This window comes from Salvia hispanica, chromosome 3 (genome assembly GCF_023119035.1).
Source record: "Salvia hispanica cultivar TCC Black 2014 chromosome 3, UniMelb_Shisp_WGS_1.0, whole genome shotgun sequence".
Taxonomy (NCBI): domain Eukaryota; kingdom Viridiplantae; phylum Streptophyta; class Magnoliopsida; order Lamiales; family Lamiaceae; genus Salvia; species Salvia hispanica.
The window spans coordinates 24066448-24079018 of NC_062967.1; the positions used below are offsets into that span (position 1 = coordinate 24066448).

Below are 12571 nucleotides of genomic sequence, written 5' to 3' on the forward strand. Positions count from 1 at the left end.
ACATGATATGAAGTGAACGGTATAAAATGAGTGTAAGTACAGACGAGACCATTTGCAAAAAATGAATTATAAAGTTTGTCGGGCAATAAACGCATTTACAATAAAAGAAGGTTTTTTTAAAACTTTATAAGCACATTTTCCAATTAAATATTAATGAATTATGTCGGCCAATTTTTGAATCTAACATTATTTATTATTTGGGTATTAGACAAAAGTTAATAATTTCAACTACTAATTCAGTCGGTCAACACATGAATTGAACGAAAAAAATGAGTAGATGTATATAAGACCACATTTGTGTATATCAATTAGCAAATTTGTCGGTCTATTAACTAATTGAAAATAAATGCATCTACTCTTTTCTTCATAACCACATATACCAAGTTTTTGGTAATCAATTATGTTGGTCACTATATGAAATAAACATAAATAAATGAGTAGCTGAATATATTCTATTAGGAAAAGAGAATTGATATTACCAACGAAATGACACAAAAATTCCATAGGAGATTAGCATTGATTAAAATAAATCATATATTGAACAGAGTGTCGTTTGTGATATTACTGCATCGTCCCACAACACATATATGAAGATGAAAGCATGGATGGAGTCACAGGTGTAGGGCGGCGTCGACGTGATGTTGTGTACTAAGCCCTATTACATTTGACAAATATCTACCGAGGTGCAATTGTTGAGCCGTTCCCATTTAATAATTTGTAGTAGTAGTTGTGATTTAGGGTTCTATACATTTTAGTTAATTAGTTTAACTCAACTACAACACCATCTGAAAAATGAACTCTCACATTCCTCAACAGGCAATATTTTTCTATCAAGGAAAATGGGTTCAAATGATGAATTCGTTGTTGCTTTCAACTATTATCGAGAAGAGGAATGAGCATGGGTGGGACGATGCTAGTATGCTCGTGGGTGTGCTTCAAAAGGTTCGTAAACTTATCAACTCTTGATTTGGATCAGCACTCACGTTGGGTGATATTCGTGATCGCATTAAGCTGCTTAAACATCGGTATACCACGTTCAAGGATATGGTTGGCACGCACGAAGTGAGATGGGAATATGTGAACAAGGTAGTAATCGCCGACGATGAAGTATGGAAGAGCATATTTGAGGTGTGTATACTGCACACATTCGTTTCACCAAATTCTCTCCACAACGGGTGCCACCATTGGATTATGTGGAACTAACAAGTTGTGGGTACTTTGCAGCGGAACCCCTACGCCGGCGCACACTACCACCGGGACGAACCAGTGTTTAACCTTATGCCAACAATATTTGGGTACTTCGACGTTAAGGTCGAGGAAACTACCGAAGTGATAAACCTTTCAGAAAACACATAGATGATCGTGGTATCGGACTCCGTTGTTCCAAATGTTCCTAATGATGGGAGCGGTTATGCCTTACCTGTAGATCCGGATGAAGTCACCTCTCCTATACCGGGTGCAGGCACACGAGTTCGCCGCAAGCTGTTTGATGACGTTGAGTGCAACGGCGACTAACACTCTTCCACCAAGTTGCCTTCTCGCTTTATCCGGGAAAACATAGTGCATGGTTCGTCGCCGAAAGGGTCGTCATGCGCCTCGTGGAGTCCACTTCTGACGTCCCGCAAAACAGCACTATAAAGGGATGGTAATACTCCGTCAGTTCACCAACCCATTTCAAATGCAGTATTATATATTAGGCTTGCACACCGATGGTATTGTAGGAAATATAATCGACTGTAGCATTATATGTTTTGATGTGGAACAAATGGGTAGCTAGTATCCCCATAGGCCGGTTGTCTTTTGTCTATGTAATGGGACGTTGTTTGTATGTGTAAAAGTATTTTGGTGGTGTGCATTTTAAGAGCAAGTATTAAGTAACTAAAATAGACCTTTGCATAAGTTATTCTTTGATTTGTTTATCAATTCGCATGAAGCACATTAAAAAAGAAGTTGTAAGTATATAAACAAAGTCAGTAAGCATGGTGCCTTCCGAATAGCATGGTTATGGATTGGAGTAATGACTAATAGAACTAGAATAATGAATCCCTAATATACCAAGTAACCATAAAGAAAGCATTTACCAAAAAGAAAGTCTGACTTGCGTATTGCAAATTCAGTGAAGGCACATTTGGGTACTATTTATCAAAATACATAAGTGTTTTTCGCTTCACAAAGCCTAGCGTACCTGAATAGAAGTTTACATAAGACCACCAACATAAACTGTATTGGACAAACCATAGTGCAGTGGCAAAATATTAGAGCACCTAACACGATATTTTTATATATAAGACAAAATGTGGCACGAGCGAATGAAGCGAGTGCATTCATATCAGCCCATCGTCCTCAAGGAGGTCTAGAACAAAGGCTGGACGAGAAACCTCATCCAATCCCCTGAAGAGATCCATGAGTTCGGGCTCCTTCACAAGCTTTTTCGAAAAGTAAAACAGTTGTTTCATGGTCAGTCCGGGTATCCCTTTCAATTGTTGGAAAATCTCGGTCCTCTTCGTGCTAAGATCATAATTATACCCAATTCTAGAAGAAATTTCCTCTAGGCTCCCGTTTGTATCTTCGTGGATACGACTCATCAAATTGAGGACTCTATCCATCTTGTCTTCCACTTTCCTCTTCTTGATTACTTTCGGTGACACCTTATTAGTAGCTCGCTCAGATGGTGATGGGCTCTCGCCAATCATCTCGGGAAGAATACCGTCGGGCAGTACTTCATCAGGGAACAGTTTTTCAAATGTCATGTAGTCATTAGTCCCCGAGTCCTCGTTCGCGACAGCCGTTGCACCATATATTTTGTTGACATAATCCCCAAGGTCTACGCTCCGAGCTCCCTCTGCACGATCTTTTTCAAAGACCTCCTTCTCGTCCTCAAACATTGGCCAAGACTTGTTCCTCATATACTTTGCATTGATATCTTTCTGTCCAAGTCATTAACAACAACAAACAGTCAGTAGTCTAATTACAAAATATGCTACATTATGAGAATACAACTCAACAACCAACCTGAACGACTTCGGACCATTGCACATCGTCAATATCGATCTTGTAATCACCGTGAGAATTGAACCTAACACCACTACGGTCAAGGATCATCATTAGCGAGTAGTAATTCCTTTTTCAGGTTGTAATATTGTAGTAGATGTGAGGTTGAGCACAAATATCAGTTTTTGGAAATTCACACTTAAGAGCCTCCAAGCAACGAGTTAGATATCCCGATCGGGACCCATTGTCCGACTTCCATCCGGTTGCCACCAACTCCTTCAGTGCCGTCATAAGGATCGCCTCCTCACGGGGTGACCAACAATGCCTCGACCTGTCACATTTATCCATTCTGTTCGATAGATCCAAGGTACCTGAAAAGACAACAATGGATCAGACAGCAGCTATGAAAGTGAACAAGGTAATACCAATACGGTGAATTAAAGAGTTTAAAGTAGTGTGCTACCGTCCGTTAAAGGACTACTGTTGCTCCCACTAACACTCATCTGTTGGATAGACATCAAAACAAATCTGATTTGATTAGAAGGGAACAAGCAATATCGCCGCCACCACACTGGCTGGCTGGTGCATTGGCCTTACTGTAATAAGTCCGAGAGGTATGACTCTTCGATTAGAACGCTCCATATCTCGTGACACGCGGAGCGTAGCATTTTTTTTAGAAAGTCCGTATAACTTCAAAAGATTCATTCTTTATGAATCAAGTACCATTCAAAGATCAAAGAAAGGGTGCATTGCCTCTTTGAGTGAAGAAGAGAAGGGCTTTGTATAGACACTCTTGAGCTTAGATAAGAGATATGCATAGTTCTCTTTGTTTGTGGAAAGAACTATAATAAATTTAGTCTCTATTTATAGATGACAAAAAATTATGATTTTTGTTATAAAATTTTATTAACAAATAAATTGTAACAAATGGTGCAAACCTCATTTATCAATAAAAAAAAGTTAATTGGGAGACCATTTGGTCTCTTTAACCCAACCCGTCGACTATTGTCAAAGAGAGAGATCTTGTTTTCAATTTTGTTTTTTTTTTACTACCTCTGTTCCTGAAAATTTGACATAGTTTACCATTTCGTTCCGTCCCTAAAAATTTGATACACTTCATTTTTACCATTTTTGGTAGTGGACCTCATATTCCACTAACTCATTCATATTCACATTTTATTATAAAACTAATACTTTAAAAGTAGGACCCACATCCCACCAACTTTTTCAACTCACTTTCCGTTACATTTCTTAAAACCCGTGTCGGGTCAAAGTGTAGCAAATTTTGGGGACGGAGGTAGTAGTTAGTAGTGAGGAGTGACTAGGGAGGGCTCCGATAAAGGTGGTCTCGTCTCATCGAAAAGAAAAAAATATTCATGAGTAAAAGTTACGTATTTAGATTTGAATTAAAAAGATAAAAATGGAATCGAGAGAGTATTATTTTTCATGCCAAACAAAAAATTTCTAAAAGTTTTTTCAAATAGAATACTTTTTAAATCAACCTTATAATTTAATGTCTTTATATTGATATAATCTGTACTTTCATTTTTTTTATTGACATGGATAAAGATATCGTGTGGACAAAAACGACATATCACTAACACTCTGATCACTTTAATACTACATTGGTATACATTTACATTCATAAACACCGAGCGAGTGACTCGAACTTAAAGTCATTGTTTTAAGGATCAACCTATAATTATTTGATTTTGTAACTACTTTTTCATTTATATAATAACTTGATTTCATAGTCTTACATATATTCATCTTTTTACTATATAAATCATGTATACCATGTATTTTATGTTGTAGCGGATTTAGAATCTATAACGAGGGAGACGAAATGAATATTCCAAAATTTATAAAAATTATACTACTAGTCTTAAAAAATTGAAGCTTTTAAAATGTTATGAATTATAATACTGATACACTAAGAGAATGACAAAAATTAAAAATGATTGAAGTATTATTTGTGGATAATGGATTCCATCTTATGAGAAAAAATATTTTTTTAAAAAGAAATTTCTAATATTAAGAAAACGGACCAAAATAAAAATAGTTTTTAATAGAAATATTTTACAAATTATAATATTCTTTATTATTATTATTTTAAATAAGAATTTGATTTTAGAAAATACTGTACTAATATTAGAAGAATGCATATTAAATACCACTCCCTCTGTCTGCCATACTTATCACTAGTTTTCTTTTTAGCCGATCCACCAATATTTTATATTTGTCACACTTATTTTTTATTTCTCCCTCCGTCTCAACTAAATTGAGTCGTATTTCTCTTGTCAAAGTGCGCAAATATTTGGGAGACGGAAATAGTAATTAATATTTAAATTTAGGATCATTATTCTACTACTAATATTTTAAACCTGTATGATTGTATCAAGTCAACTTGTGACAAGTATTGGTGACCGGAGGGAATAGTATAATGATAGTTATTTTTTAGATTATTCCACCACCATTTATTTAGGCCTTGTTCATGATTATTTTCCCCTGCCCCACCACCCACCACCGACCGTAAAATCAAATATTCAATGCAATTTCTATGTCAGCAAATGAGTCAAAGAAGAAGCCATCAATTATGGATTTGCATTTGCTAAGTTACTTCACCTAAATATTTATATTGCCTAACAAATAGAACCCCACAACCATATAATAGTTGGATATCGTTAGATACAAAAACATAATAATATGAAAGGCAGCGACGTAAGATTGAGATTGATTTGCTACTAATGAAAGTCGCGAATTTACAGATAAATAAATCCGTATGATTCCGAAAACGACGTGAGAGTCAACAAAAGGCAGCTAAGCTCCGATTCCATTTGAAATTCAACGTTCAAATATCTCCCCACCATGCCTAAAAACTCACCAACTCCTTCCCTCTCACTCTTCCACCGCCGCCATGCCCCCCCTCCTCATTCTCGCCGCCCTCCTCTTCTCCGCGGCGCATTGCCAGCTCGAAACCTACCCCAACTGCGACCGCACCTTCTCCTGCGGCTCCATCACCAACGTTACATTCCCCTTCCACGGCGGCGACCGCCCCTCCCACTGCGGAATCCCCGATTTCGCCCTCACCTGCCGCACCGGAAACACCACCGAGCTCGCCGCCACCTTCCGCGTCCTCCACCTCGATCAGAATCAGAAATCGCTCCTCCTCGCCCGCTCCGATCTCTACAACAACACTTGCCCTTCCCAATTCCGCAACCTAACCCTAAACGCCTCTTATTTCACATACACCACTCTCCCCCAAAACGAGCAGCTCACTATGGTATACGGCTGCAACACATCCGCCTTCAATTCCACGGGGAGAAACACCACCGAATTGATCCTCGAGCGAGACAATCGCATCAAGTGCGATTCCACTAATTCTAATCTCTCCAGCGCGTTTTATTGGGTCGGCCCACTTCCCATCGATCCGATTCTGAAAATCATGACCTGTAACATTAGTGTGATTGTGCCGATGTTGAAGATCGCCGGCAATCGGCTGACGAACTCGACGCTGAGCCTTGGGGAGGCGTTGATGCAGGGTTTCAACGTCAGTTACAGCGTGCGGGATGAGAGATTGTGCTCCCAATGCAACAATTTGGGCGGGCAATGCGGGTTTACGGATCAGCTCATTTGCATTTGCGGCGGTAGGGTTTGTCCTTTTCCTTTGACGCTCCCGCCGGCACCTAGTCCTGAGGATGCTCCAGACGGTAATTATGTGTGTGTTTGATTGGAATTGGTGAATTAGGTAGTTAGATTGTGTCATTGATTGGTCATGTTCATGGAGGAATTGTTTGAATTGAATTTGTAGATAATGACATGATGTTATGGTTGTTATTTGAATCACTGTGAATGACATGTTTATGTGAGTAGAATCGTAGTTGCAGAGTTGGGATAGGTACATACTATATAGCAATGCCATTTTTTGAAAATTCGTTTGTTTGTAATGACTCTGGAATAGATTATAAACTTGTTGATTGTTTGTGCTGCTATGTAAATTGTTAGAGTATAGATGTTCTTCATCTCTATTATTCTATAGTCTATATAAGCCGGTTAACTTCCAGTTTCGTTCCTAGTTGTGTAGTATAATCCTGAGGTTCTTAGAATTCTTTACATACTCTTATTTTGTGAGTTCTTGGTTGTTGCAGGAAACCGAAATACGGAAAGGAGTATAGGTACGCTGCCATCAGAAGTGTAGAACTTATTCTCTTTCACACAAATGTCTAATGATAGAAAAGCTTAATATGTTTTCGTTATGTGCGTGTGCAGGTCTTTTCATAGCTGGTGCAATTCTTACCGGTGTTGGCCTGGGATGGTTGATTTTCCATTGTAGGCAAAAGAGGAAGCAGAAGCTTGCATTGATGTCCTCTCAGACTGCAAGCAAGGATATTCGTTCTTCTCCTTCCATGAGAGGCCTACTTTCCTTGCCTTCGAATCATTACACCAAGAGCATACCTTCGTATCCATCTACCAAGTCGGAATTCGGTAGGGAAAGTTCAGATTTTGGGGTGCAGGTCTTCAGCTGTGCCGAACTTGAAGAAGCCACTGACAAATTTGATCGTTCTAGAGAACTTGGAGATGGTGGATTTGGTACTGTATACTATGGTTCGTATCCCATCCTTCGCGATCATCATGATAAAAAAAAATAGTCTTCTCTTTGTTAAGTGCAGAAGCTGAAAATGTGACTTTCAATTTTCAAACAGGGGTGCTTTCTGATGGTCGAGTAGTTGCAGTTAAGCGCTTATACGAGAACAATTTCAAGCGTGCAGAGCAGTTCATAAATGAGATTGAGATTCTGACTCGGTTAAGGCACCAATACCTTGTAACACTCTATGGTTGCACTTCTAGGAGAAGCCAGGAGCTACTGCTTGTGTATGAATATATACCGAATGGGACAGTGGCAGATCATCTGCATGGAAAACGTGCCAAATCGGGCTTGCTATCTTGGCCTATTAGGCTGCAAATCGCCGTGGAAACAGCTGATGCATTAGCTTATCTACATAAATCAGATATCATACACCGGGATGTGAAAACCACCAACATTCTTCTGGACAATGATTTCCATGTAAAAGTTGCTGATTTTGGGTTGTCGAGGCTATTCCCCAACGACGTAACTCATGTGTCGACTGCTCCACAAGGGACTCCTGGCTATGTGGACCCTGAGTACTACCAGTGCTACCAACTCACAGAGAAGAGCGACGTGTACAGCTTTGGGGTTGTGCTAATTGAGCTCATATCATCACTGCCGGCAGTAGATACCAACAGGCATCGCCATGACATCAATTTATCAAACATGGCTATCAACAAGATTCAAAACCACACATTGCACGAGCTGGTTGATTCAAGCCTGGAACTCAACACGAATGGCTCGGTGAGAAGGATGGTTACGTTGGTTGCAGAATTGGCTTTCAGATGTCTGCAGCAGGAGAAGGATATGAGACCTTCGATGCAAGAAGTGCTGGATGCTTTGAACGGGATCAAAAACGAAGACTCGAATGCACATAAGGTGGAAATTGTCGACCTGTGTATGGATGACGATGCCGGTCTACTCAAGGGTAGCATGACATCCAAGTCGCAAGATTCGCTTCCTTGACACTGCAAGGGTGTTCACCACCAATTTTTGTGGCGTTTGGCTTAAGATAGCTGACAAAGCAAGACACAGGCACTCGAAATTGAATATGTTGTTGAATTCTTGATTTTGCAGATTCCCAGGTATGTAAAAATTCTCAAGGATCTTGAATTCTGTATATTGGATTTGGAGTAAAATGGCTTGCAGTATCCACTGTCTATTTTGGAAGAGTGCTTGAATGCAAATTGATACCACATTTGTATAGAGTGTGACATGTTAAATGAACAATTAATATGTCTAATTTTGATGTTTATTCCTTTTCTTGTTGTATAATATTTGCAAGTCAAGGGAAAGACGATGCACATTCCATTTTGGCGGGTGAAGAATCAATAGTTTCTTAGTCTTTGTTATTACCAAATATATAAAATTATTTTAGTCAAACTTGAAAAAAGACATTTTTATGTTTTAGTATTTAATTGGGCAATGTCTTAGTATTTAATTGGGCGTAAGTAGATATCTTATCGAATGTAATCAAACGCAAACTTCAAATATTGTACAAACTCTAAACTATAATCTGAATTGTTAGAAAATGTCAATAGATGACAAATAATATCAACAAAAATATCATTATAGTGTTAATGGTTGATATTGTATTAACATTATGTTAACACCGTGTTGATATTTCTTTTTCTGTTATTTTGTCATCGATTAACATTTTTTAATAGTCTAAATCATAGTTTGAAATTTGTAAGCATGACTGCGCATCATCCCCATTCCCCAATACTATAGATTTATCTAACTTTTGCTATGGCATAATGATAGCACGAGAATCAAATCAAATACAATGGAAGTGCCTAAATTCCTAATCGGTCTGCTAATTTCAAAGATTAACAGCTAATTACGTAAAAATATGTTTCTTCCTTCATCACTAATCTGTCAGCTCCTTCGCCTAAGTACATATTTTAGGCTCTCATCATAAGAATTAATTCATCTACTTTTCCCAATCTTCACTTTTAATCATCTCTCTCTCTAAAAATCTTCACTTTACATAAATATAATCTTATGTTACTAATTACTAACCTTAGGTTGCATTCACTTTGGTTATAGCTAGTAGTAACATATGAGGGATAATGATGGATAAGAAATTCTCACTCTTATTTCTTTTCCATTCTTACCTTTAAAAGTAATTTTGTCCTCTTTAATCTTTATTCGCCATTTTCATTTTGGGATAATACTATTGTTGATTATTGGTGTGCTCCTACTTCTTTGCCGACTTGTGATTTTATTCTCCAGCTAGTAATTCATTCCGTATCTAATTTGATGCTCCAGATTCGAGAAGCTCCATTTAAATATATATCCGCATTTATTTCCTTTTATACTTATAATAACTTCTAGTAGTTGCAGGGCATGTAATTAAAATAAAGCCGCGTAATTCATTATTGCTTTACCACCATCTATAAATATAGATATATCTAATATTAGGTGAATACAACCACTATCTTATCCCTAGTATAATAGTTCTTGATTAATGTTAAAGCAAACAACAATAATATTTTGTTGTATACACTTCATATTCCATTATTTAAGGTATTTTGCACAAGAAAACTAGTTCATAGTTCAGGAGGTATAAACTGATTGAGAAATGGCTATATGATCATAAAAGTTACTAATTTAGATGATGTAAAGATGAATTAATCTACTCAACAATAGGCTAGCTAGAAGTACCGTTTGCATCTCATCTAGAACAATTTTTTGAAACTATATTTATGTACTAAGTATCTGAAACCTTTCTATAATCATATGAAATTAAAGTATTCAATATGTGCCTCGTTATTATTAAAAAATTTGGTCATTGATTGTAGTTAATTACTTTAAAATAAGAGTGGTCTAAAGCTTTAGGTGGTTGGTTATTTTCAGTTTAAATTCATCAAACTAATTTCTTAATTACACTCAATTATAAGATGCTGACAAAAAATTATAATTTATTCTAGACCCATATAATGTAGATATATACGTGTTTTTCAGAACGTCATGGGTGACTACACAATAGAAACAAAATATATAAAGGATAAGTAAGCAATAATACAATAATAATTTGCTCTGACCACCGTAACTTGACTTCCGTATGGTGATCGCGACCCATTTCATCCGGAAAATCCTCGCCGTTTGTAATTTGTTTATTTTATTATGTTTTTCATGATTCGTTGTATAAATGTTTGAATGGGGGATGATACTATATGCTTAATTTGACTGCACTTGTACAAATCAAAATGAGAAATAAAATAAATGCTGAATAGAAAATATTCAACCTCAAAACTTTACATAGCAAGTTTTCACACCCACGTGTTCCCGTTACATTTTTTCTGGGCTTCTGAATTTTTCTAAAACCAAAATTTATGCGATCTTTCTAATTTTATTATTAGGAGTTGAACTAAATTAATATAGAATAATTGAAAATTCTACTTCCACCCTTCAACTTCTCCACGCCACCAAAAAATATCATGCTTTTGTTTCTTGACTAAAATAAGATGCAAATACTTAATGAACGACTCAAGAAAACCTATTCAGTCTGAACTTGTAAAGCCAATAATTTTCCAAATTAAAACTGTAAGAAAACTTAATTCTTTATATTGAATCCAATTCTTCATCTTTCGGTATCCCCAAAGTAACCCTCTTGCCAACAACCAGATGACTAATTCTTCGCGCATCCCAACAGTCAATGCAATAAGCGGTCGGGAACTGGCCAAATAGTTTGCTTCATTCACATGGACAGAAGGACCTCATGCTTAAAAGGACGAAGTACTTTTATGTAATTGGTAAACCCAATTCTAGAATTAGACCTTCCACAAATATTGGTACGCAACAATATAAATATAATCTATATTAAAAACAATAATTCAGCCATAAATTATACCGGCTTTATTTGACTTAAAACCTTAGACCAACCCTACAACAATTTCCCTTCCCATATAAACAAGATAAATCCCTCCTCAAACTTCACCTTCATCTTCACCAAACTCTCTCTCTCTCTCTCTAAACAAATTAAAGCAATGGAAATAACGGCGTTCAACGGGAGCCCGGTGACGAGGAGGTGGAGGAAGAGAGGATACAACCGGCTCTCCCCGCCAAACCGGAGAAGCCTGAAAGTGGTGAGGCTGAACAGCTCAAAGCGGTCATGGCGGCTGCGGCTGACCCCAAAGCTGCGGCTGGTGAGGCTGGCGTCGCCGATGAAGCTGTGGTGCAGATTCAAGAACGCGTACATGAAGATGATGCTTAAATTCGCCAACATCGCAGGCACCTCGGGCGCAGCCGACACGGCCTTCGGCGCCAAGCGGATCCGGGATGCTCCCATGGCGTATTCGAGGACCGAGTTCGAGAACCGCCTCGTGCTCGAGATTTATAAGTCCATGGTGGCTTCGCTTGAACTCGGCTACAACAAGTAGTCACTCACACCTTCTACCTTTAATTAATTTGCAAATATTTTGTCATGTTAAAATCATGTTTTCTACTACTATCATCTTAATGGGATTGAATATCTGATTTGTATCATGGATATGACTATTTTTACTGTTTTCTTGCAAGTGACTTTTGTTGGGGGATTTGATTAATTTGTTGAGGGATGTGATTGTTGGAGTGACTTGATTATAGGTAGGATGTGCAGTGGTTATATTAATAATTAAATTGGTTTTTTTAATGCTTCTTCATAATAAAGGTATTGTTTCTTGGAGCCACCCAACCGTTGTAGGTATACATTTATTTTGTATTTTTATATTGGAATTGTGTGACTTATTGCATTAGGTAACATATTTATAGTTCTGGAGATATAAATTGCAATATATTCATTGACATTCATTGTATATAATTTTAGATAAAATAACAATTTTTTTACCTCGATATATGATGGCTCCTTATGCTTGCATCATGTCTCAACTATTGTACCAACGACCTGCATCTTGCCAAATAATTCATGGCCGAATTAGGCTCGATATACACATGCCACACCACTACATC

General features: G+C 37.5%; 2 protein-coding genes across 2 annotated transcripts; both read left to right on the forward strand.

Annotated features, from left to right (window-relative positions):
- The first annotated feature begins 5836 nt into the window (after nucleotides 1-5836).
- LOC125213743 (LEAF RUST 10 DISEASE-RESISTANCE LOCUS RECEPTOR-LIKE PROTEIN KINASE-like 1.4) lies at nucleotides 5837-8929 on the forward strand. The gene is made up of 4 exons (XM_048114452.1): nucleotides 5837-6701; nucleotides 7140-7166; nucleotides 7261-7596; nucleotides 7695-8929. Exons 1-4 carry the CDS (start codon nucleotides 5909-5911, stop codon nucleotides 8582-8584), a joined length of 2046 nt encoding a protein of 681 aa, XP_047970409.1. The 5' UTR covers nucleotides 5837-5908; the 3' UTR covers nucleotides 8585-8929.
- Nucleotides 8930-11610: 2681 nt separating this feature from the next.
- LOC125209642 lies at nucleotides 11611-12003 on the forward strand. Its single transcript, XM_048109230.1, has one exon. It carries the CDS (start codon nucleotides 11611-11613, stop codon nucleotides 12001-12003), a length of 393 nt encoding a protein of 130 aa, XP_047965187.1.
- Nucleotides 12004-12571: the final 568 nt, after the last annotated feature.